Below are 26454 nucleotides of genomic sequence, written 5' to 3'. Positions count from 1 at the left end.
GTGACTTGGGCAATTCAAGAAATCTAAGAAAATTGGCTGAAGAAAATCCTAAAGCTAAAAGTATATTATTATACAAAGCTCAGATACAAGATCGCAAACATGAAATAATAACAAATGAAGAAGAGTACACTAAAGTACTAAACATTGTAGATCAAGTTATGGGCCAAATTGAAGAACAATTGAAAAAGCAACCTGAAGGTAGACATTTCTGTACTATTCATATGAATATTCGGTTACTGGCAATCCATATTATTATGATTGTTTATTATCCTATCCTATACATCATGGTTAAGTAGAATGCATATTATAAAATATCAATTATGAAGAAACAACTTTGCATAGGTTGATGTGTAGCCATGTGCCTACTTACCTACCCAGATGAGACTACCTAGATTTTTATTTTAAAGGTAATATGTATCTCTTTTATTCAGGTAACTGGCTGTGCTGTGAAAACTTTAGTATTGCTGATATCAACCTTGCAATTCTTCTTCAACGTCTATGGGAGCTTGGTTACGAAGGTAGATATTGGGCAGCCGGAAAACGTCCTTTACTAGAAAACTATTACAACCGTGTAAAACAACGAGAATCTTTTAAAAAGACAATACCTAGTTTACCAGTGCACCTAAAAATGATAGTTATGTCACAGCCTCCTTTATATCTGGGTGCTGCTGGTGCTGCCTCTGTCGGCGTTATTTTTGCAATTGTATATGTATTGAAGAAAATTGTACGCTAAATGATCAATTAGAAATTCGCAATCGAGTACTTTGTACTACATTGTAATATAAACTACCTAGGTAGAAGTTGTTATATTTCTTTCATATTAGATGCTTATTTCATTTGGTGAACCAGCAAACAAAGAGTTAATCTATTTTTTTAATATTTACAATATTATAATACAACAAAAAATATTTTTCTACTATGAATTTCAAGAGAGGATTTAAAGGATTGTCTATTCTATATATACCAAAAAGATGAACAGTATTATGATGCTAGGTATGGTATTTGATAAAATTGGGATTTGGTCATGGGTTTAAGAACTGTGAGCAGCAATTATATGTGATCTGTGTCATCCCTTTGTAAGAACACATGTTTTACAAGAATTTAATGTGTATTTATGTCAATAATAAGCATTAGGTATCAAATTGGAACACAATGAAACAGTATTATTTACCTTTGTTAGATATTTAATAAAGTTATAACATGATTTTGCTTTTTTTCATCAATATTTTTATTTTATAAGTACATGATATTAATGCCATTAATATGCAAAGACTTCGTGATTGAATTTGAACAAAAATCAGATGCAACATAAATAAATAATAAATAAATAATAAATAAATAAATAAATTAGACCATAAAATGCAAATTGCCAAATGGTTATAAATAAAGTTTTACTAATAAGTTTAGCTTACATCTATTACTATTAAAATAAATAGGTAAACAAAATGCACAACAGCTTAACAAACATCCCTAATTATATCTTTAAATTAGAAACCATAAAATTTACTAAATAAATTAAAAACAGAAACCCCATTTTTATACTAAAAACCCAACCCCAACCCAACCTTTAAAAAAATATGTCTTATGAATCTATTTATTATTTAGTTTCTTCTTTACTATTTTCCAAGTCTTGATTAGCATTAATTGGCATTCCCATAAAATGTTTACCATTTGTAGAACTCTTTTTTCTATAGGTGGGTGTAGTGGACACAGGTTTACTCCTATTATTGTATTTAAATATGCCTTCTCCTGGCAGATTGGGAAAAATATTTGGTATGGTATACCATACTCTATAGGTAACAAACCAAGTGAGTATTGCTATAACACCACTGATGAACTTTTCCACCATTATATGATAGTATAATATTGTTGAAACTAACATAACATCCCACAACAATTGCAGCAAAGCAATACCTATTAAAAATGCCCTTACATATGGTGTGTAATTCTCATATGATACTTTCAATACACTCAGTTCATCGCTTGTGATGTTTTTCAAAGGATTTATGCTGGCAGACTTGTCATCAATACTACGAGCATACTTCTCATCTCTTATGTAGTCTTTTATCCTTTCCCAACCATTGATAGCCTTAGCTTCTTCTATCATAACTAAACTTGAATATATTAGAATAAAACAATGCCCAGATAAATCAAACCCATTCCAAAAATGTCCATTCTTTAGACACATTATTTTGTTGTCATATAATTTAGTATTACAACGTCCATAATTTGTTTCTATTATATTGAAAACAGTTGTCCATGTGTACCAAAACACAGTAGCAACAAGTAATCTTGACAAATGACCCATGCCTATTATTCTTTTTTTCCCACAGCATGTTGTGTATGACGTCAGGAAAACATAAGGTAATGTCATAAATAGAGTCCAAAACCATCCAATCTTCACAAAATATTGATTAAAAACATTGTCACTTCTCGAAAAGTATGTTTTCGGAAATGTTATTACATCCGCAATGATAGATAGCAAAAACAGAGCACCTAAGTAAATGGCTATTTTTAAATTGGTGTCAAAGAATAGAATCTTTTTACATATATGCACAATCATCAAGACAAAAACTTCTAGGATTGAGGATTCTTCACGGGTTGGCTTCGTACCTTTACTTTCTAGTTGTTCATTTTGAACTTTGAAGTTCATTCGTGCGGATTTAAAACTTCCTCGGCTTGTCATGATTCGAAGATTTTCATTTGCACGTTGTTTAGTTGCGCGTTACTTATACTTATTTCTTAAAGTATAGAATAAAATGATGAATCATATCCAGCAAATAATTACTTTGGCGAATATATTCATAGAATTATATTTTTAGAAACTTCTTACAAACTGTCCGTCTATCCAATAGAGATTGTAATAAAACAACAAAAAAAATAAACTCGTAGAAGTACTTTGTCAAAGTAAAAGTAAAAGTCATCACCCAAAGTCAGTCTGACAGCAACCAGCAAGCAAAGCACGTTGCCAATAAAATAGTACATTTAAAGCTGAGCATACACTAAAGTATGGGCCTTTTCAGTTAAATACTCAGAACGGATAAAGACCAAGTAAATACATTTTATAAATATGTTTTTACGGTATTTATTAAAAAAAAGGATAAATTCCTATTATTTACTCAGTAGCCCATGCCCACATCCTGCCAAACTGTTAAATATTTATAAAAAAATTTAGTATTTATCCGAAAACTCATCTAACTGAACTGACTGAATTGAACTTTATTTTGTAATTTTAAGAATGAAATAACCTATTGTGGTAGCAAGCAACGCAAATGGATGATCTATTTCTATTAAACTACTAATACATGTTCCGTTTAATTGAAATCGACTGTGTCGGATGCAATGCCACAACTACTCCGACACTGCTACAGACGTTCCGATGGTTGCCACCCAACCGTCGGAACGTAGTTGGAACGCGAACGGATTCCATGTTTCCTCCTCTCTCACAACAGGCGATAACTACTATTGTTGTGGCACTTACGTAAGTGCCTCTAAAAGAAAAAGAATAGAGAAGAATGAAAAAAAAAATTGACAAGAAATATTCAGAAATATAAAATTACGCAGCGTTTTGGAAACGAAAATTTTTGATTTGATTGAATCAACAAATATATACATAAACTCAATTATTTTTGTAACACCATTCATAAAAAATCACATGGCTGACTGACACAGCCTACAGGTAGACAGACAATTTGTAATCACTATACAGTTTTTTTTACGTATGAGATTAGAATAGATGTGTATCGCGCTGAAACAATTGAACGGATTTTGATTAAACTTGGTATACGCTGACTTAGTTCACGGTCGGGTGGTCGAGTCCAACCAAATCGGTACGTCTGGAACTAAGTATAAAAGAACTGGTAGTATTACTACTGGCGATGTGTGTTTGCCAATTTTGTCATTGACAACACCAATAATAATAGCAGCACCAAGCCCAGCCGCGCCGCCGCTATCAATCAAGCTCACTTCAACGCGTTGAGTACATATTGGATTTTCCCTCCTTTTCGGTGTACCGATTGTTACTGTTATCTTATATTATTGTTTAATTCATCATGCGGAAAATATCTAAAAGTCGCACGGATGACGATGTAGTATCTTCCACGAATGGATCTGTTGTAAACGAAGAACATTCCACCGACGCGGAACGCCAAGCTGACCCAGATGAAAAAGAGCCGGAATCAGAATCAACCGATAATGTCGAAATAAATGAGAGTGTTACTACAAGTTCCATCAAAGAATCTTCCAAGAAGGGTAAAGCAAAGAACAAGACTAAGAAAAAGAAGTCCGAAAAAAAAGTGACAGAAGAGGAATATGAGGTTTGTGACTATTTTGTACATGTTTGTAAACAATTATTCGTAGTATTTATATTTTTGCAAAAATTTGATAATTGAAAATATTAAAAAATTAATAGTATAAAGGTGTTACTGGGTAGAAACCGAACCCAAAACCGTGATTAAAGTTTTTTGTCCGTCTGTCTGTGTGTGTTCAAGCTTCACACTAGACTACGGGCCCGATTACGATAAAACTCGGTATAATGATATATATGTATATGATTATACTTGGTATATGATTTATATGATTATACTTTAAATATCCTGAGCAAAACACTGGGTACTTATTATCCCGAAAAATGATATATACTTAAAAACTAACTTATTGAACTCTAGACACGATTATTATTCCAAATAACACGCAGGCTACTTTTCATCTTCGGGAACGCCGGCGAAGCCGCTGGCATAAGCTAGTATTACCTAAATATTATGATGTTGTACCAGTTTTATTTTGTAATAATGACACAAATATTTCAGGTCGAAAAAATTGTGGATTCCAAACGAATTAAAGGTAAACTGCATTACCTCATACGTTGGAAGGGATATTCAGCTGACAATGATACATGGGAACCCGAAAATACCTTATCCTGCCCTGAGTTAATCAACAAGTATAATGATGAGGTGAGAACTACTGTCATTATGAACTCATTTCATATGATCATGATAGATAATGAGAATGATAGGGTGTCCAGTAGAATTTTTTAAACTTTAAACTAATTCAATCACTAATTTTCTTTTAGAAAGAAAATTCTAAAACTAAAGAAAGTAAGGCTGAGAAAAAAAATAACAAAAGGAAAGCTAAAAAAGCACCAAAGACCCCTGCTAAGCGTGCCAAACATGACTTGGATGATAGCAATGCTGATGAAAACGCAGAGTATGAGGTAAGAACACAACCGGAATACAATAATTATAAATTAATCAATAATTCCAGATTGTATTTATTTACATTTAGCCTTACTACTATTATAATAATCTTATAATAAATTGGCATCGAAAGAAATCCTCTTTCGAGAATCATATCTAATTATGTTTTATTTGATTAAATCAAGTTTTTCTTTTTTAGGTAGATCGTATATTAGAAGTTCGACACAAGAAAAATGGACAACGAGAATTTTTTATACACTGGAAAGGATGGTCTAGCAAGTTTGATTCTTGGGAGCCAGAAGACAACTTAAATTGCCCTGAGTTGATAAAAAAATTTATGGAAAAGGTAACTGAATCAATACAGATGATAATAAAAAAACCGGCCAAGAGCAAGTCAGACTCGCCCACGAAGTGTTCCGTAGCAGCAAGTAGATGACATAATATAAAAGTTATAAAATAATTTAGTTTTACGTAGTGTTTGTATGAACGACTAAAATGTTTTATTTCTTATAAACTAATAATGATATCTCATTCAAACCAATTATTGTTGAAAGTTTCCATTGAAATCTACATATATTTTTTTTTAGTTTTCTTACTCCTTTATTATAAAAGTTTCACTCATTTTTCCCACTTTGGAAGCGTCTAACTTTCAAACGATCGAGTTTGACGAAAAATGGTTTTAGGAACCTCAAAATTATTTTCCCACTCAGGAATCAACTTACTCTATATTCAGCTGTCATGTGTGTTAACATTTAAAAGGTTGTCAATTTACAGGTCTCAAAAGCTCGGTCTGTTGATTCTCGAAACTTGAGAGTGGCTCCAGAAACTACAAACCGCTTTACATTACAAGACCCTTCGTCAGGGCGCAGGTTGAGCAAAAGGCGGGGACAGCGTCAGAGGTGAGTCAGGGTCTCTCGTGGTTTATTACTATGGTATGTAACAGTGTGAAGTGAAATAGTAAATTATAATATTATCACCACAATTTAAACAATATTTGGGGTGATTCATCAACTCTTCTCACATGCTTACGGCTCATTTGGGACGAGTTGCAGAAAATCAAAATAAGTATTATTTTCATTCTGCAACTCGTCTCACGTTAATTTTTGGGTAAGATTTTAAACTTTCCACAGTTACAGTCAGTAAGAAAAGATAATTTTAATAATATTTTATAGTTAAGTATATTTAGTTTCAATAAAATACTAATGAGTGGTTATGGTCTACTATACGAAGTGGTTTTATTAATATTTTACATAAAGTTCTCGATGTTCACATTTACAAGCGATTATCTAAGTAAAACAAACCACCACACTAACAAATACACATATTTTAAAAGGTCTATTCATCAGCATCATAAAATAATCTGCACGGATCTTGAGTGCTGACCTTAAATTTTTTTATTAGTATAGATTTTACATTAACTCTTTTACTACTGATTGTACTTATCTCAATTTAAAAGTACATCGTGCTATCCTATTGAAGCACATGCCTTTCGAAGAGTCAAAGACCACCAAATTGCACCACAGTTTAATATAAAATAATAATCAAAGTTAGGTCAAACTATGTAGATGGAGGCTCCTATTTCTAACCGCAAGGTTTGAAGTAACCTAACAAGTGGCATATTTGTTTCTTCCTATGGCAAGCTATTATATTAGAGGGCAATGTTAACAAAACTATCTGTTTTAGTTTAAGTTCTGTGATTGAACTTTAAAATTGAAGTAAGCTGTTTTTATTTAAACTTCTTACTTTACTTTTTGGGTACACTTTTTTGGTCACCTCAACAAACATTTTTACATGTTATTTATTAACATTAAGTACCTAGTCCTAATCTGCCTAAGACCTAGCAATTTGCTATTACTATAAGTAAACTCATCTGTTTGTTGTCATTGTTTCAGGGTGCGTTACGACAATGCTGAATAACTATTACCCCCCCTATGTTTGAAATGGTACAGTCAATGTACCAAATTGATCATTTATGTATAAGTTATAAGGTTTTGCAGTGTTACTTCATAGAAATGGCAGATATATTTTATTTTATGAAGATGTTTTATTTTTACTTTTAATTGCTTATATCTCTATTATGTGCAATGTTGTGTCTAAAATTTCTAGATCTAGCAAAGTGCATGCATTTGACAATATTGTTATATGTATACAGTTGTGGATGTGCAGCTAGCCAAGGTGTTATTGAAAATTGCCACATTACTTCCAGGTTACATAAGGGTAATGATAAAAGAAGCTCTGTTTGGATGACATTTAATTTTTTGTGTATGCATACTATCTGGATGTAACTAAGAATAAGCAGATAAATGTTATCGAATTTATTTACATAAAAAACGGCTTAGAAAGTGGCAAACTTAAATGAAAATCCAGGAATAGTTCAGTGTATAAGTCACCGCAGAATTAGTTAACTGTAAAATTAATAATTAAGTTAATGATTTATTTACAATCATTTGAATTGTGTCTGTTGTTATTTGTTACTCTTTTAATATACCATACAAAACTAACTTTATTATAAATAAAATAGGAACTCTTACCTCGACAGGTAAATGTGTCTTGGGGTAAAAGTTTAAACAGGATCATAGTTACATACTTGTTCCCTTGATTACTGGTGCTATGTAGTTGCAGTAATCTGTACATCTTAAAGGTACAATTGACTGAGCCTAAGCTGTACAGAACAAACACCAGTACAGAAAATTTAATAATTCTAAATTAATAAACATGTATTTCTACAAAAAAATTTCACTTTTGTTTAAATAAGTGAGTTTAAATGAGCGACTTGTTTTAATCTTTCATATTTTAACAGTAAGTACATAAATTATATTATAATGGACGCTGGCACATCAAGCTTTACAATTTTTGTTATAGATTCTCAATTTTATTAGAATAGCGACTTAGTTGAAAATGTTTACAAGATATAGTTTCAGTTTGGGACATTGTGCAAATGTGCAGATTTCTATAGACACCTTTATGTGAATTTTATAATTTAATTTTAGTTATAACATAGCTATTTTATGGGGTCCCCATATCAAGTCCTTTATAGAAAAATAAATATAAATAGATATATTTATCTTTATCTTGAAAGTATACAAAGGAAAGAATATAATTTTTATAAATAGGTAATTATAAAATAAAAACTATCTGTCAAGAGGTCTCAACATGAAAGTACTGCTATTTTGTTTAAAGTTATTGTATCCCTTTTGTCTTGGGACACTTTGTTTTTCACTTAGACATAAAAAGTAAATCTATTTAATTTAATTTACTTTCTATTAAACGGGATAAATAACACAAGTGCAGATAATATTTGCTGGTTTCCATTTTAGATTTGTTTGGGCCTAGTGATTTGAACTTTAATCAATGCGGAACATAAATATCGATAAAATATGTATTCTGACTTATTGTGTTAACTATGATTCATTGTTGTTTATAATTAATACAAACAGCTTATCCACGTTCTTGAAACCTTGATTTGTGATAGATATAGTAAAATATTTCATATTTACTGTTAAATTTCTATAGATCAGTTGATTTAAGAAACGTAATGTTTCTCTATCTTGAATTTATATCGTGTGCTAAAATTGCTTCATCTCGAGATGCGATTTTTTATTCGATTCATTATATAAAGTGCCTAACCACGTTTAAACCTGCTCGTAAAAATATAAACTGCATGGACTAAACCAAGTTAGACATTATGTGTGAAAAGTTGTCGGATTGAGATGATACTTGCAAATGTGAGAAGAGGCAGGTCCTAGCGTTATTATTTAGGTAATCTATTCATTGTACTAAAATTTTGCTTTGCTTTTCTTTACAAAAGATAGTACCTCTATGTCAGTCTAAGTGAATAGAAGTGTATGTACACTGTATGTGTGATTAGAATGAATGTATACAGTTTTTGGTGGGAGTAGGCCCAAAATTAACAGACAAATTGTATGTTTTGATGATAAGAATCAGCAATAAAAAAATTGTAAGAGTATGTCACGCGACGTGTCGGATCCAAATTCCGCATACCTAGGGTGAAAGTCTCGACAATAATAAATAACGACTGAAATAAGTTGTTTATATGTTACTTTCTTTAATAGATATTAAACTTTATTGCAGACGGATAAGGTTCAAAATCTATTAAAGAAATTCGCAACTAAACGATCGATTTATAATCAGTCAATGTTGGGACGGCAGCCAAAACGAAGACTTTAAAATGTAAACACCTACAGTAAAAGCACAGGTAGTGGAACTCGTAGTTTGGATGTAGTGTTTTTTTTTTCTATATAAATATCCAATATATTAGTAATATAATAAGTATATAAACTTTTTCTCTGAACTTTCTAAACTTTATTTGACTGACACTTGACACTTGCATTTCACCTGCGGCTTCACACACGATTCTTAAGAGGTTAGATTAAAAATGCATGATTTTTTGTCAGTCACAAATAGTTCGAATTCCGCATACCAATTTTTAGCCTTAATTCCGTTAATTCAGTAGTTTCATCCAAACAAACAAACTTTCACATTTATAATATTAGTGTGACATTAGTACGATATATTATATCGTAAGAAAATTATTACATGTCATGGCATGTTATAATTATGATTATATTAGATTCGATCCGAATTCTGGCACCGATTGTGTACAACCATGTCATTGTCCACCACTGGTGCTTTTACTGTAATCCTAATTACTATACTTAATAGCGGTAACATTAAGTATAGTATACTTCTATTTAGTATTATAGTCTTTAGTATTTGGAAGTTTGTATAAAATTGTTCCAAAGATATATTTATGTATTTTAAACGTTTTGCTGCTGTATTAATTTCATCAAAGTACTTTTTATTTTGTAAAAATGGGCAAACTTCTACTTTAGGCACATATATATTATATGTTTTATAAACGTAAGTGGTTTCATGTGTGTATTTTATGTCTAAATTGTTACATTGAGGTAGATAAACAATTAAAGAATAAATGAATATGAATATGAGTTTCAATTTTAATTATAAAATGGCAGAAAAATCTTATTGATATTTATCTATTTTATTTTACTATAAATCTGTCGTATTTCCTGTAATTGTTGCTCGTCATTGGTCGAGATTATTCTCACAACTAATGACCTCACTTCGAATGTTTCGAATTGACAATTACAGCATAGCCTAGGTGGTTTCACTTCCCCTGCGGAAAAAAGATATCTTCATATTGCTATTTAATGAGGTCATTTGCACACTTGTTGGGTAGAACAGCAACAGCAGCCGAGTACACTGCTCTTTAATACCCATTCCCCGAGCATCGTATGTACGTCACTAAGGGAGGCCTACGATCAGCAGTGGACGGCTTGTGGCTGAAATTATTATTGATTGTGTTGATTTTAATAAGAGGCATTCATAGGCGATTACCTTAGTAAAATGGTCATTCTTCTTTGTAGTCACATAGGTAAACATAGGTAGCCACTACAAATTGTTATATAGATAAACGCATTAATCTTTTTTACATCTCGCAGTCAGATAAAAATATGTTCAAAGGTACATACAGTTGTGCACAGAGTACAGAATCTATCTCACAACCAATGACCTCACTTTGAATGTTTCGAATTGGCAATTACAATAGGTAATACGAATTGACGATGTAATGTATTAACTGTTAGCAGAAATCGGTCCCCATTTATTAGGAGTATATGTTGGTGGTCGATGCATGGAAACTATAGATACTAAAAAAACTTTCTTTAAGTAATATATTTTTAATGTAATACGGTAAATACATTTGAAACTTAACTCAATACCTACTGGTTACTCGGTTACTTTTAACATAATTATGAATTATCGATAAATCCGTTTCAATTCTACTACGCACCATTGAGATCGAGCCCGGGTGGAGTTATCATCATTAAGCCCGAGTCGCGCTGCGGAGAGCGGCGGCGGGGCGCGCGCGCGGCCAGCGTCACCGAGTCCGTGGGCACGCGCCGGCCGCACTGGCCGCAGCACTGCTCCGCCTCGCAGTCCGCGTGCGTGGCGCGCGCGCAGTGCCCCGTGCGCACCGCCGCGCGCTCCGCCAGCCGCCGCGCGCAGCGCACGCAGCGCCCGCGCACCGCCACGCCGCGCCGCGCCGCCGCCAGCGCCCGCGCCAGCGCCGTGTGCGCCTCGCGCGCCGCCGCCCGCGCCGTGCACTGCCACGCGGCGCGGCGGCTGGCGGCGCAAGCCAGCAGCGCCAGCGCCACGGCCGGCGCCTCGCAGGCGCCGCGCAGCGTGTCCTCGGGCGGCAGGTAGGCGGCGGCCTCCAGCAGCAGCGCGGGCGGCGGCGCGCGCAGCTGGCGCAGCAGGCGCGCCCACATGTCGGCCGCGGCGCCCGGCGGGACGGTGGATGCCGCACGAGAACATAGCTCGCCGGCCTCGGTCACCAGACGCGAAGACGTCTGCTCGTCGTCGGTTTTGAGGGCGAGTCGTAAAATCGCATCGAGAGCTGCACCCGGGTCACCGACTGCTTCGAGACAAAACGGTTCTGCTTCGGCCGGGCCTTCGGTACGTACTATCATCAGTGCCTCTTCTGGGCGTAAAATACCCACGTTATCGGATAGAAATGATCGAACATCTTCAGGGCGATGACGGCAAAGATTTCTTAAGTGTGCAGCTGCGGCATCACCGTGCAGATGCCCCGCCTCCAGGAGACTCTGACCGAATTCAATGGCCTGTTCGTTAGATAACGTTTGTAAAATCGAAGCACCGATTTCGGCCAGATATTCGCCGGCTAAGCAGGCTGCAGCCCTCGGTCTGAGTTTAATAATTTCTGGGAGATATGATTCAAATAATTTCTTAGAATCATCATTTCCATCCATTAGAGGACGGAGAAATTCAAATAGTTCATCTATATCAGTATTGGATGGAGACGTTATGTTAAAAAACTGTACAAGGGCGCGTTCATGTCGACCCAATAATGCATCTATACGCCACAAAACCCGCGGGCGTTGGTCAGCAGCCATGTACTGTTCTTCAAGGAGTTCACTTTGTGCACGTCCTCTAGTTATGATTGTCAACCACGCACGATCGGCCCGCTCGCAATTAGTTATAGCGGCCAGTTCCCGAAGACTGTTAATAACTTCTTGGTCGCTTGGAAGTGCGTTGGAATTCAACTGTCCAGTTAAAAATTCCAATATATCGGCACGGTCATCAGTTTCCTGGAAAAATATATCTATCATTAATGTTTCACCACGTGATGAGTCCATATTGTGAATACCAGAATACAAGTAAATACTCTGAAATAATGAGAGTTTTTTTTTACAAAAACGGGAAAACAATTTTTTCAGATACTGCTATTTTGTGTGTACCCAATAATAGTTTTTATAATCCTAATAGTAATGTTCTAATCTTTTAAAAAACCACTTACTGGTAAATCCCTTGCAAAACTTAGCAAGGCACGTGCTACTCGTAGTTTGTTTTGTTTGCCGAGCGGGCCCACGAAAGGCGGGTCGCGGGCGCTCTGCTCGAGAAGCCGTACTGCAGCCGCCGCGTCGTGCTCTACCATTATTCTTAAAGGAGATCGTCCCCCGTTCTCGTTCTGTAACGATATAAACGTTCACAATGAAATCGTGCGGCTTTGCGTCCGACACACGTCGGGCGTACCACAGCAAGGCGACACGGAGAAATAATATTATGTGTGTACACGTGTGACTACAGGACACATGAAGGAACTGCAAATACCTCATCACAAGCCAGCAGCGCGTGCAGCGCGTCGTGGCGGGCGGAGGGGCGCGCGTGCTGCGGCAGCGGGCGGCCGGCGGCGCCGCGGCCCGCCAGCGCGTCGGCCGCCGCCACCACCAGCGCGGCGCCCGCGCACCGCCCGCCCGCGCACCGCCCGGCAACCGCGCCGCCGCACGCGCCCACGTGCGCCGCCAGGCTCCGCATTGCCCCGCTACCTCCGCCTGCGAACGCCACCGCTATTACATTACCTTTACATTTTAAGTTACATGCTTCAAAAAGATATGATATGACTAACTAATATGACTAATGAATTTTACTGTCATTAAAAATTTATATCGTTGTTATGCACTAAGAATATTGAACTCTTATTAAACGATGAAAACATTTCACACAGTACAATTAACATTTATAATTAAATGTGATTAGGTCTTACCGAGTGCTGCCGCGATTGCACCGACCGCCCGCCACAGGCCTTTCTCTCTTGTGAGGACACTCGCCCGGTGCGGGTCGATGGACGTGAGGGGCAATGACGCTATAACGCGCTCTACAAGGTCTGGTTCAAACTCCGCCAGCTTCTCAATAAGTGCCTGACAAAATTAATACATAGCGTTATTACGTAGGTACGATCTCCAACACGCCTGCCAAGCTTGGAGGTTACAATAAACCATCATCTCATGTTGAGAAGGTCCGTAAACTATCTGTGGACTTTCTGAGGCTGCTGATGTGTCAAGTAGATATCAAGTAGATATATCACCTAGTAATAATTATATTGGCACATCTGCAAAAAATGCGAAATTGACTTTATATGGTTTACGTGTTTAAAAGTGCATATTAATCTATTTATTCCCATATTCATCGAGGGAGGTCGAAGTGTCATTATATCATTATTGTAGTTTCTCCCCTTCAAGTACGTAAAACAACGGTTCATTGTTCGGTAAACTAAATGTTCGGTGACTCGTTTGCTCGTTTGCCTCCTATTCCATAAAAAACAAACTAAATAAGTCAGGTAAACTCTGAAAACCGTAAATGTGGTAATATTAATAGGTGTGTGATATATATTCTTATAAATTATATTTTGTTAGTTTATGACATCTATTTTGATATGTGTGATATAAAGAACCTGAGTAGAATCCGGTGAAGGTGATAACTCTGCCGTTGATAATTCTCCGCGAGCTGCTGCCTCAGCTATGGATTCAACGAATGCTTTTTCATTTGAACACTGCTCCCATAAACGATTCCACAATTCATCCCTAAAACATAAACAAAAGAGTAGGCTGAGGTTTCTCACATAATATTAAATTATACTATAACACAATTTCGGTGTAGGTAGCAACATTTACCTTAAATTATACTTCAAGCATAACTTCACAGTTTGATCGGCAACTTGCTTGTTAGTCAAGATATAGGGTCTTTCAGAAATGTTGTCTATAAATTGGTTAGCGACGGACTTTGCTTCTGCTCCCTGTGCAGAACACAGAAGACGTAATGCGTTCAGGTGTCGCCCAGAAGCCAAGAAGGCTTGTGCCCTCGCAAGTAAATGCCTCGGTCGTACGCGGACGATGCCGCGCCGCCCTAACAAGGACAGCGTGCCGGCCGACACGCACGCGCCGCCGAGAGCGCTCACGCCCGCCGTACACATCGCACGAGACACACGCCCGTCCGTCCAGTGGCCCTGACAAAAATATCACATTAATGCAATCTCTATACGTCTTAAGATTAATCAGTAATTTATTACTAAGTAAAAACTTTCTAGTTTGTAACTATCTTAGTTTGTAATGAAGTTTGACGTTATGTGTGTGTGTGTGTGAAGTGCCTATCTAAAAAACGGTTCTAATAATTCACTTTAGTACTCTTTTCCGAAGTTCGTCTATTTTTATTTTGCTAACTTTATTAGGTAAATTTCGGAATGCATTAGAGTCCAGGAATTGCATTGGACTCGTCTTCTAACATACATACCTTGAAAAAGGATGATGCGTAAACTGGTTCCATATGTGAAAGATCCAAAGGCTTATTATAGTCCTCCCCCCACAACCTTAAATTTTCATCTGAGTCGAAAATAGCGAGATTACCTCCTAACCAGCCAAGCCATAATGGAGTTGTCGTCAGTACGACTTTCTGGATTGGCTTCAAACATATAGATGATCCGGTTATGGTCAGTGACAGCCATTGTAGAGTTATAGAACGTCCACATACTAACACCCGCTCGTCTGTTTCGCTCCACTCTAGAACTGGCAGAGTATCCGGAGGGCCGGTAAGCCGTAATCCCGCAGCTCGGCCTCCTGCCACTATAATAACTCGTGATAGCGTCGCAAGTGCTAAAATACGAGCGTCTCGCGCAGCCATTGCTACAACTTCTCCTCGAGCTCCCGAAAACAGGCATGAAGAACGAGCAGATCTCACTCCTAAAGGCCTCGAGAATTTAATCAACCAAACAGATCCGCCAGTGTCGAGGGCCAGTCCAGACGTGCCAGCCCATGTGACACGTAAAGTACCCCACAATTCCCCTCCCAAAGTGACTCGTCGCAGTATAGTTCCTTGAACACTTTCGTATTGGCATATAAGCCCTCTCGCGTAACCCGCAAGAAGTCGTGTGCAATCTTGATTATATGCCAGACATGATACTGCTCCTCTGTCAGTATTTAAATCACAGACCCATCTTAAAGTTTGTTCATGAAATGAAAGTAGATGGCCGTGTGCTGTTCCTACAGTCAATTTTGAATCATTTCCCACACTAAGTGCAGTTGCGGCACCCGCTGATGACCGATCCTACAACGAAAAAATCAATGAAGTCAAATCGCTATGTCACATCGATACTTGCGGTATCCATTTGGATAGTACAAAAGTATTAGAGTATTTTCATGGAAAGTGTATCAAAATAAATATAAGTTTCTTTGGTATACCTAATCTCATGACAAAGCTTTTACATCATTTGAATTAAATAGTAAGCATTTATGGTCATGCAAACTAAATGTGTACCTATCAAAGATTTCAACAAGATTCACACACATATACATTCTTATCTATGGACTAATGTAATTAATATGGAATAAAAAAATACATTGGTGTATTGGTGTTGATTGAGTACTAACTCTGTCATTGAAGTAAAACCATTTAATCCAAAAAATATTTTTATGTATTACTATGTTTATACTTCCGTGACATTATATTCATTTGCTAATTATTTAGTACTTTTTATAGTACTTTTTCATAGGGAACAATTGTATACTTGTAAAAAAAAAAACTGGATTTGACTGAACTCATTACTTAATAGTAATATAATTTAATTTGAATATATTTTTCATAAAAAAATGTGTAATTGTACATACTTGTGCTTGTAAGAGCTGCTGTGATATACCCTGCAAAAATTCTACTTGTAGTGCTGAACAAGCAGCAGTATCTTCAATATATTTAGTTTCACTGTTTTGAACTTCTTCCTCTTCAGTAGATAATACTTCAGCTAGTGTAGGAGCCTCACTTGCAGGCAAAGCATATTCAACTTCATCCAGCTGAAAAAAAAACATATTTGAGACACTCTCAACATTTTCCAAGAACAATATTTCTGTTCTGACATGACCAAGTTGTCATCCCAATAAAAATATATTACTATGTAATAACAGAAAGGCGTAAAAAGGGGCGTACCCTGTGTTGACAATGTTTACTTTATAAAGGACATTGACTGGACATAAAATATTGGTATACTTTATGATTAAATCACAAGGATAAATGCATTTTTAAATTAATAAACATTACCTCCTCAATATCCAAATACTGAAGACTTTCTACTGATTCCAAGTCGGAGTCTAGTAAAGACTGAACCGATGGCGTTTTTAATAAATCCATCGTCTAAAATACGCCGGTCATTCAGTAGCTACACAAAAATTTACTGCAGCATTTTTTTTTCTAAATTGGTTTATTTTATAGTGTTACAAAATCACTAAAACCAACTAGATGTAACAACGAAATACAAACATGGTTTCATTATTTTTTTATATTTAAAGTGGTAAGGTAACCGAAATCCACTATTTATTACAGGCTAATAAATTTTAATATCTTAATTATAAATTAATTTAATATTTTCACAAAACTTGTAATAAGTAGATAATATGTCAATGGTATCTATCAGTCAGTCGTGTCATGATAACAGTAGAGTTCTGACGTTTGACATAGACAGTGCCATTAAAGCACTTAATACACGTCCTAATTTGGTCGGGCCCGACCAAACACGATCGAATTGCAGCGGTTGGCCCGACATAATTGTTGTTAATACTGGTCGGCCCTGGTCGGGTCCCCGACTCCAATTTAGTGGTGAAGTGGTGAAATGTTGCTCCTAGTGGCTGGTAGATTTTATTATTGGAAATTATTATAGTAGAATTCAATATCAAGATCCATAATGTTGTGTCCATATTAGATAGGATAATTTTTGTTTAGTGGTAGTTTTGAAGGTTGAATTTGATGGAGAGCTAGTATAAGCGTTGGCAACACTGATATATACTCTTTGGTGTACGCTTCTTACCCCTAGTATAGTATGTTCTGTGTTCTTAGTTAAAAAAAAACTCTATGGCGTAATGCGTTCAATGTTGTAAAAATGTGTTGTTGAGTTTTGAATGCACTTATTCGTACTTATTGATTATTGATCTAGTTTCAATTTATTGTTGTTTAAGTTTAAAGTGAACTTCATTGCTCCAAATCTGAAAGGAGACACTACAGAAGCTTATTACGACACACGTTCAAGATCATCTGCCGAAAGTGTAACGTATTACAATGAGTTTTGAGTGACATGTCGTCGCCATTTTGGTAAAGGACATCTTAGATAATTAATTTGTTAATAATTTAGATACGTTAATTATTCGTCTAACCAACTAAGTTGAGTAAGTTTCCACTCGCTATTTTACGAAACAATGGCTGAAAATGGTCCAAAGGAGCCTCCGATACAAACAGTAAGTGGATTGCCACCAAATCATAATCCGTGGCTCTATAACATGAATATGTACCATCAATATAATGGATATCATGGTGGTATGTATCCACCATACTACAACCAGTACTTTAACCCGATGGTTAACAATGGAGGTTTTTCTAATAATAATCCTCATCAATTTCACCAAAACAAGGAGCAGAAGATTGATATAAGTCACCCCCAATTCTCAAAACCACCTCCAACTTCCCCTTTGCTTGGTATGTCTCCCCTTGATACCAATCGTCCATTCTTCAACCAATCTCCCATTAGGTTCAATCTCAACAATATGAGAAAGCCACCACCTCTACCTGTAAACGAAAATCCACTTCTTTCCAATAACAATGGCCCTAAAAAGAAACGCAAGAAGCCTAACAGTAAATTCAATGAGGATAAAACTGAAGACACAAATGAAATCCTGCCCCCGCTGCCTGACCATCCTCCTCCATTGCCACCCCTCCCTCCACCGGAAATCCCTAAGCCCCCTCCTCCTCCAATTGATGTACCACTGCCTCCTCCAGTGGCTACAGAAGACATACCTCAACCACCAGAACCAGAAGAGTTCAAATTCACCATGAATGAAAGTATTTCTACTAATGAGGCTCAAAACAAAAATGCCTGTAATTTATTCAATGATCCAGATTCTAGAAATAATTGGCCTGAAAGTTTAGAGAGATATATCAAAAGATGTTATGAAAAATGTAAATCTGCATTTGATCGTGATCAAATTGATATATGTCTAAAAGGAAGAATAACTGCAGCTGCCAATAAAGATGAAATATGGACTAGGAATTGGGATGAGGAACCTATTCCGAGTGTTCACAGTGAAAGAAATAATCTGGCTGTAAAGCCTGTGCGTGGCACATTAAATTTGTATCAGAAGGTAGAAAATGCTACGGAACCTCATAAAAGTCGTGGTTCAATAAACACCCGGGGTTTTAATGGTCATAAGAACTCTCCACAGCGCAGGAGACGCCCTAGCACTAGGAGCAGATCTAAGTCTCGGAGTCCTCCTAGGAAAAGGCTAAGGTATGTTTTTATATTGAATTTATTTTAAACTGTGTCTCAACAACAAGTAAATTGTGTATATGAAATACTGGGTAGATAGTTAATTCTGATATTAAAAGCTTTTGTATTATATTGTTATGTTGGTTTTGAAATATTTATATTAATTTGTTGTCTAATTATTTTCAGCGCCTCTTCTGCTTCTGGTGATGAGGTTGATGACAAAAAAATTGTAAAAGGCAAAGGGCGTCAGAAAGTTAAGGATAGACTGTCTTTAGATCAAAAGAAAAATGATAAACCTTATCATAAAAACACAAACAAAAAGAAACAATCATTTGACCAATTTGTTGTTGAAGATTTCCAGGGTAATGCTGAAAAACTGCAGAAAAGGGCTGAACGGTTTGGTAACACAGGTGTCCCTACCATAGCCAGCTCTTTACAGGGTGGAATCAAGAGACAAGAACCAACTATACGTAGACCAATTATCCAAGACACTGATGGTGACTATGAAATAAATAACATGCACATAGTGGGCACATGTCTGGATATTGAAAAGTCATTTTTAAGATTGACAAGGGCACCAGAAGCATGTGAAGTGCGACCTGTGACAGTTTTAAGAAATTCTCTCAAATATGTTAAAGATAAATGGGTAGAAAAACAAGATTACACATATACTTGTGATCAGTTGAAATCTATCAGGCAAGATTTAACTGTAAGTAAATTAACCAATTCATTGGAGATCATAAAAAATATTAAAAGTACTAGTGTGTTATTTACAAATCTTTGATATTACATAAAATGTATAACCATCTTTGTAACTTTTCAGGTACAAGGAATTCGAGATGAGTTCACTGTAGAAGTGTATGAAACACATGCACGAATTGCTCTTGAGAAGGGCGACCATGAAGAGTTTAATCAGTGTCAGACTCAGCTCAAAATGCTGTACAGTGAATTGCCTGACTGTAAAAGTAATGCTCCAGAATTTACAGCTTACAGGATATTGTATTATATTTTCACAAAAAATACCTTAGGTAAGATTTTTATAGTACATAATATAAATATAATATAATATAATTATGATGATTATGCTGAGGCTGTAACAATGATAATACAAACAATAATTACTATTATAATAAATGCCATATTTTTTTCAGATTTAACTACAATTTTTAAGTTTCTTTCAAAGGAAGATAGAGAAAATAAGTGTGTCAAACATGCACTTCAAACAAGATGTGCGTGGGCTACAGGAAATTTACATAAATTCTTCTTGCTGTATAGAGCAGCCCCCATGATGGCAGGATATCTCATGGACTGGTTTGTTGAACGAGAACGAAAGCAGTACCTGAAATACATCTTAAAGTCGTACGTCCTTTATTTTTTTACAAATTTACTATTCCATATTGGGGCTATGCGTTATGCCGCTTACATACATACAGTGCGATCTGTGAATTGCTTTCTATTTTCATATCATTATAAACCCATAAAATTTCAATTCATTTGCAAAAACAAGTATTTTCATAATGTTAATTAAGAAAGGTGAGAAATATAGAATAGTAAGATCAATGAGTATTTATAAGTGCAATGATAGATCAATAGCCTGCAAAAAAGCCACATTATTCTACTTACCTGGGCAAGGGCAACATTCTGTTTTTATTAAAAGGTTTTAATTAGCTTCTCCGGTTTGTATGGTTGATCAAATTTATTACTTAATTGGAAAAGTTGTTAGTCTCCTAACTGGCGCATTCACACACCTGAAGGAACGGGTATTTCAAATGCTTCACTAGGCTAAATATTTGAGGCATTTTAAGATAAAACATTACCATTAACTATAGTCATCACAATCCCAGAGGCTAACTCTGACAGCTGCTATGTAGTGAGAGGTAAAAAAGGTTGGTTGTTGTTTATGACCAATCCTAAAGTCATATTGAGTTAAAATAATTAGAGTTTGTAATCACCGGATCAGAAAATATAATAATCTCTCTAGAAGAGCATTAACGAAACAATGACATCAAGATAAAAAGGTCTTTGAAAGATCCACACCATTATACACAATATCAAAGATCTTATAATATACTATATATTAAATTAAACCAAAACATCAAGAAGAAAAGGTTTTTCTAAGACCCAAACCATTATAAACAAAATCAATGATCAATCAATATGTTCAATCAAACCAAAAACATGTATGATTCGATTTTGATTTTAAGAATATAAATTAAGATAGTTCTGAAAACAAACAACTGACTTGTAACTTCACTATGGTAATGGACCTGAAGGTTTGAAATTGAAATGACAGTCATTCTAGAAGGCTGTTGAGTTATTAGTTTCTGAATGATTTGTCTATATTGGTTATGAAAGTGACATAGTAATGGATAAATATTATGGATTTGATTTTTTTTTTTACTTGGATGTTCTAGTACATTTAAAACAGGTTATAGCGGTACATAGACTGACAAATAGCAGAGGGACCTCTTAGATAGTGTCGACTATAGTTACCTGGAGTAGTGTGGTCATCGCGCCGTAAGGGCTGATCACGGGGTGCTTTGAATCGTAGGCTTAACGCTTAACGCGTAATACGAAATAATATTCTTGAAAAATTATTTTATTAAATCTTATAAATCGAGCACATCGTTATTTTTATTATGATTATTTAATTTACAATAAAAATTACCTAATTGGAATAACCAGAAGATCTAGCGTAGTATGAAAGCAAAATGTGCGCTTATAAAAATCATATGATTTGCGTGAATTCTGTATTTTACATGAATTTCAGTGTACTACCAATATTTTTTATTATACAATATTTAGGTACTAATATACTATTGTCAGGGCATGGATATTGAATTTGGATAATTGGTTTTGGTTTGGGCGCATGTGTTTATTTATACATTTAAGCACCAAATCTTTTGACTAATGTATGTAACCATGAACACTGTGTTCAAATCATAAGGATATGAATTATTTCTTAGTGACAAAGGGAGGGGATTGGACATAATAAAGTTCGATAAATGTTATATCTATAACGACTATATTAGAATACCTAGAAACACACTACTTCAATTGACAAAAAAGACGATTGTTTGCTAACTTCTTAAATATAACATGCTAATTGACTACACGACACAAGTTGTCATGAGTAGGTAAAGATATGTAATTCTAACACTATAATTATATTATTTAATTTATGTGCATGAAGTTAAATATTAATGGAGTATTGGGATATACTTTTATTTATTGTTTTCTTCCTTTCAACACTTTGTTGTTGTAGAGGAAATTACATAAAGTTACTTATTGTCCCATCCCCTACTGCTTTTGTGATCAGAGATTCTTAATGTTTAGTATTTATATTCTATTCATACGAATTAGAATATAGGTACTAAAATGTCCTCTTGCCAGCATTGCTGGTTGTGTTTATTAATTAATTTTTTATATGTGCAGCTACAGACAGAGCGTTCCTGTGGATTTCATCATTCGAGAGTTGGCGTTCGATTCAAGCTCTAAGGCAATTGAATTTCTAAGTCAATTCAAACTTTCATATACTGATTGCGATCAATCTCAATTAGATTGCAAAGCCAGTCTTCCAGCTGTTCAAAGTCTTTAACATTTTGTATATAGCCGTCATTATTTAGTAACGTGTTGTTGCGCGATTATGTAACGACGGGAGCTACATCACTCCGTTTGCGGCGTTCCTGTCAGCGTTGTTCCTGTCAGCGTCGTAATCATCGATCAACATAATTCACGTCTTAATTTTAAGCACTTTGCTAGGATGAGGGCGGCACAATGGACATTTACCTACACTTATATTCAGTTGTACAGCAGTTACGGATTAAGTATTGAAGATATTATTACTCAGCATGAAGACAGCAGGAAGTCAATATGTGAAGTACAGTGGAATAAACATTTTTATGTGAAGTGATTAAAGACTTGCAGTTACAGTAGACGTTGTAGATATAATGTAGCTTCTGAATGGACCTAAATGGGTGTTATCGTTAATGTTTTGTAAATATTGTCATTTTATTATTGTCTATTACTTACAAGTTTTGATTCGTAATTATGAAATATTTTTAAAGCTCGTGGTTTAGAATTAGTACTCAATAAATAGTTTTGTTTTTATAATGTATTTTTTTGTTTATTTAATTACTAGCTACTCCTGTCGCATCTCCCTCGCTCCTTAACCACCAATATGAGTGGAAAAAATCGTACATAATTTTTTAAAATTACAAATAGTATGCATACCCGCCTTTGGGGAAGGGGGTTTAATTGAAAGAGACAAAATGTAGGCTTTGTTGCGGGTTCGATTCCCCAACGATTCTCTGTGTGGTATGGGTATATGTAAAAATACTTTATGGACTCAATTCCAGGGTCGGTGGCATTCAGACTTTCGAAAATTTTTAAGCATTGTCCCCATTGTCTTCCCCTGAATGGTGGAAAATGTAAATTTTCGTGGCATTTCCCCCAGAACTTGTAATCGGGAAAGATGGGAAGTAAAAATTTCATTTATTGTACCCGAAATAATTTTAACATTTTATTATGCCACCACATCAGAAAATCATGTTTATTTCATTCAGACTATACTATTTTTATGGAACACAAACGTATGGAACGTATACGAGCAGATCACTTGAAACACCAGAGGCGTTACAAGTGCGTTGCCGGCCTTTTGGGGTTGTTGGGGAATCGGGGGTTGGGAAGGGCGGAATTGGGCCTCTGGTAACCTCGCCCACACAACGCAAGCGTTGTTTCACGTCGGTTTTCGGTGAGGCCGTGGTATCACTCCGGTCGAGTCGGCCCATTCGTGCAGAAGCATGGGTCTCCCACACTTAATACTTGGGGTACCTATGGCAAATGGGAATTTTCCCCCAATTGAGGGAAAATGGAATGAACCAAATTTGTATACCTACGTAAGTTAAGTAACCGTATAAATTGTGGTGTGATTTGATGGGGACGGTGGTATTGGCAAGCGGCACCTCGCATACAGGAGAAAACCTTAGGAGAAGAGGTAATCTCGACTAATTAATAAAATTGGACTTTATTGTGAGTGTTTGTTTCTAATATTAAAATGACTATATACATAGGTACATCAAAATATAAGTTTCTAAAATGTTTGTCTGTCTGTTTGTTCTGGCTAATCTCTCAAATGGCTGTACAGATTTTGACGGAACTATTGGCAGTTAGCTGATGTACTAAGGAACAATTTAATAACTTACTTTTATTAGTCACACTACGTAATACACGCGAGAAAAGTCGCTGGCATCGGCCAGTATTATAATAAGTTTGTTATTACATAATTCAAATGTATGATATACTTATAGATATTTTATGACTAGCTTCTTTCCCCAAGTTTGCTTGTAATTTTCTAAAGCATTGGGGCAAAACTAAAAAGAATGCACAATTTTTTGTTACTCTCACAATAGTCCACAAACCAATTTGTTAGTTTTAAAAATGGGGAAGCTCTATACAAACTTCCACTCCCATTATAGCGAAGTGGTGGGTTAGAGATAAAAATTCATTGCTGTTTTGCTGTGAAAGACTGATAAACAAACAGACTTATCTTTCACATTATATTGTATGTAATATGTATATTAGTATGTAATTTATTATAAAGGTATGTATGGTTTAGTGTGTGTTAAATCAAACCAATTTAAAACTTTCCATAATATTTTAATTTACACTATACACATGAACCTTTATTTTTATAAACTATGGAATGTATATCTTACAATTAATTAATTACAAACTAAAAATGAGGCAGGCAAACCTTGCCTGCAAATAATTCAGATATCACAGTAATCCAGAGAGACAAAACAAACAAAATGTATGATATGCCAACTTGGTGGCTGTTTGGTAGTTGGTATGGCTGTCCTCCAATTTCATCCACATGGAAACCCATTGGGAATATAACTGCTGCTAAGCAAAACACCACCACTGAAAACCAAACAATATCCATTAGTATATTTTCACAATAACAAATAAAATAAAATAAATAACTAATCATGATAATTCATTACTTGCTGCAAATCCAACCCAACGGGCATATGGTATCACATTTCTATCAAAATGGCTAGATGCTAGCAAAATCACAGTAGTTGTTATGCATATACATCCAATAAATATGCAAATTAAAGCAAGCAGCCACTCGGGTTGTAGGTCTGGAGTATAACAGACTTGAGGCCGGTTGTAGAGAGTGATACAGGACCACATCAAACCAAGTCTTGTGTCACCTGTATGGAACAAGGAAGTTAGTAAGTTACCTTAATTAATAAATTTTAAAGATATGTAACTGATAACATTCCACTTTAGGAAATTAAAGGTGTGAAGAGCAATTTTACATAATTTACATATCTTAAGGACTTGTAAAAAACGGTTAAAACATAACTTATATTGTAAAACATTGATGTATATGTTAATATACTTTGTATATTCATTAGGCTCTGGGTGGTTCCAAGGTTACTATGATTGACTTACCTCCAACTTCAGTTATGATCCAGTCGGGCATTGCAAGACTTACGATGGCAAAAACATCAGCTGCCATAAATAAAGTACCTGATATAACTGTTAATTTATCCATGGTGGAAAATATATTAAATGCCAAGTTTGTTATTTATTTATATTATTACCAGGCTTTCATATTGACGCGCTATAGGTGTTATAGGGTTTGAAGAACGCAGAGATTCAAGGACCTCCAAAATAATGTTTTTTGGCCTATCACCTAAACTTAATAAACTAAAAATATTGATTAAAAGTTAAAATATATATAGTAAACTTGTTTTACAAAAAAATACAAAGATTACTTTTACACATATCTGACAGTGACAGTAAAATCGAACATATTTGTTTGATTGATAATGACAGCTGACTTATAACCCGTACGAATTAAGTCTATGCCAAATATAAAATCTATGGTCTATGCTCAAATGCAAGCGCGCGTTTTAAACAGCAGCCAATATACCGATTTCTAAGTCATATCGAGTAAAAATAATTAATGTTTGTAAAGACTGGATAACATAATTCCAATACGAATAATTGGCCGGTTTCGACTACCGCTAGCTAATTTGGAAATCACTGGGGAATACATTGACATGACTGGATTATAAATAATATCTCAAGAACTTCCGAAATAGCGTGAGACTATTTAGTGCATTGACGAAAAAATTACAAGATAAAAAGGTCTATGAAATATCCACTCCATTATCATACACAATATCAAAAATCATTTGTATATTAAATCAAACAAAAAGAAAAAGATATTATTCGATTTTGATATTCTATCTTTAAATCTTCTATAATAATATGTCGGAAATGTCATTAGTATGGGACTTCGATTTACTCCAAAACGAATGGATGACAATAATAAAATTATGCCCGGTTTACATTATTCCAGTCCAGCGATCCAGTCCAGTACTGGATTGCTTACTGGACTGGATCTGTTACGTCTACATTATTCCAGTTATTTAGAAGCCGTTGAAGTGTGAACACTACAGTGACAATGATTTCAACAAGAGATCCTTCAATTTCCATACCAATGCACAGATTTTGCAAAGCAGTTTGGCGCATAGCTTTGTTTTTATAATTTTCTGATGTTATGTCCCATAAACACGGATTATCTCTGTATATAGAGACAACGTTTAT

At 35.5% G+C, this 26454-nt stretch overlaps 6 protein-coding genes across 14 annotated transcripts in view; 3 read left to right on the top strand and 3 right to left on the bottom strand.

The window, feature by feature from the left end:
• Nucleotides 1-1204, top strand: part of LOC118272489 (ganglioside-induced differentiation-associated protein 1) — a 12967-nt gene extending 11763 nt beyond the window's left edge. Inside the window, exon 6 of one of the 3 annotated variants that reach the window (XR_007707676.1) lies at nt 795-1204. Coding sequence is in view for 1 of the 3 variants with exons in the window: in XM_050708015.1 (XP_050563972.1) it covers nt 432-733 (302 nt within the window). In the remaining 2 variants the exon portion in view is untranslated. Of the gene's footprint in view, nt 1-431 lie in introns of all 3 variants that reach the window. The other 2 variants (XR_007707677.1, XM_050708015.1) reach the window with 2 other exon arrangements.
• Nucleotides 1-10162, top strand: part of LOC118272331 (chromobox protein homolog 1-like) — a 16503-nt gene extending 6341 nt beyond the window's left edge. Inside the window, exons 1-6 of one of the 6 annotated variants that reach the window (XM_050708016.1) lie at nt 3924-4316; nt 4809-4952; nt 5072-5212; nt 5395-5541; nt 5970-6094; nt 7088-10162. In XM_050708016.1, the coding sequence (XP_050563973.1) occupies nt 4053-4316; nt 4809-4952; nt 5072-5212; nt 5395-5541; nt 5970-6094; nt 7088-7112 (846 nt within the window). In that variant the 5' untranslated portion in view covers nt 3924-4052 and the 3' untranslated portion in view covers nt 7113-10162. Of the gene's footprint in view, nt 1-3923; nt 4317-4808; nt 4953-5071; nt 5213-5394; nt 5542-5969; nt 6095-7087 lie in introns of those variants that run through there. The other 5 variants (XM_050708017.1, XR_007707680.1, XR_007707678.1 and 2 more) reach the window with 5 other exon arrangements.
• On the bottom strand, nt 1495-2910 carry LOC126913095 (acyl-coenzyme A diphosphatase FITM2-like). The gene has a single exon (XM_050708013.1). It carries the CDS (start codon nt 2684-2686, stop codon nt 1598-1600), a length of 1089 nt encoding a protein of 362 aa, XP_050563970.1. The 5' UTR covers nt 2687-2910; the 3' UTR covers nt 1495-1597.
• A 730-nt stretch (nt 10163-10892) lies between the features above and the next one.
• On the bottom strand, nt 10893-17010 carry LOC118272330 (vacuolar protein sorting-associated protein 8 homolog). The gene is made up of 9 exons (XM_050708009.1): nt 16617-17010; nt 16193-16372; nt 14823-15632; nt 14207-14538; nt 13987-14116; nt 13300-13453; nt 12867-13087; nt 12553-12723; nt 10893-12343 (listed from the first exon to the last, which is right to left on the bottom strand). The coding sequence occupies exons 1-9, from the start codon at nt 16704-16706 to the stop codon at nt 11018-11020; spliced, it is 3414 nt and encodes a 1137-aa protein (XP_050563966.1). The 5' UTR covers nt 16707-17010; the 3' UTR covers nt 10893-11017.
• A 351-nt stretch (nt 17011-17361) lies between these two features.
• LOC118272325 (leukocyte receptor cluster member 8 homolog) lies at nt 17362-22945 on the top strand. Of its 2 annotated transcripts, XM_035588713.2 has the most exons (5): nt 17382-18849; nt 19015-19537; nt 19652-19856; nt 19980-20187; nt 22264-22945. In XM_035588713.2, the coding sequence occupies exons 1-5, from the start codon at nt 17765-17767 to the stop codon at nt 22424-22426; spliced, it is 2184 nt and encodes a 727-aa protein (XP_035444606.1). In that variant the 5' UTR covers nt 17382-17764; the 3' UTR covers nt 22427-22945. The 2 variants fall into 2 exon arrangements, with proteins under 2 accessions (XP_035444605.1, XP_035444606.1); XM_035588712.2 differs by having other exon boundaries at nt 17362-18849; nt 19980-22945.
• Nucleotides 22946-24465: 1520 nt separating this feature from the next.
• LOC118272329 (uncharacterized protein C16orf52 homolog A) lies at nt 24466-25659 on the bottom strand. Its single transcript, XM_035588721.2, has 3 exons — nt 25291-25659; nt 24834-25046; nt 24466-24750 (listed from the first exon to the last, which is right to left on the bottom strand). The coding sequence occupies exons 1-3, from the start codon at nt 25391-25393 to the stop codon at nt 24563-24565; spliced, it is 504 nt and encodes a 167-aa protein (XP_035444614.1). The 5' UTR covers nt 25394-25659; the 3' UTR covers nt 24466-24562.
• Nucleotides 25660-26454: the final 795 nt, after the last annotated feature.

Source organism: Spodoptera frugiperda, chromosome 4, assembly GCF_023101765.2.
Source record: "Spodoptera frugiperda isolate SF20-4 chromosome 4, AGI-APGP_CSIRO_Sfru_2.0, whole genome shotgun sequence".
NCBI classification, from domain to species: Eukaryota; Metazoa; Arthropoda; class Insecta; order Lepidoptera; family Noctuidae; genus Spodoptera; species Spodoptera frugiperda.
This window is presented reverse-complemented; position numbering and strand designations above follow the sequence as displayed.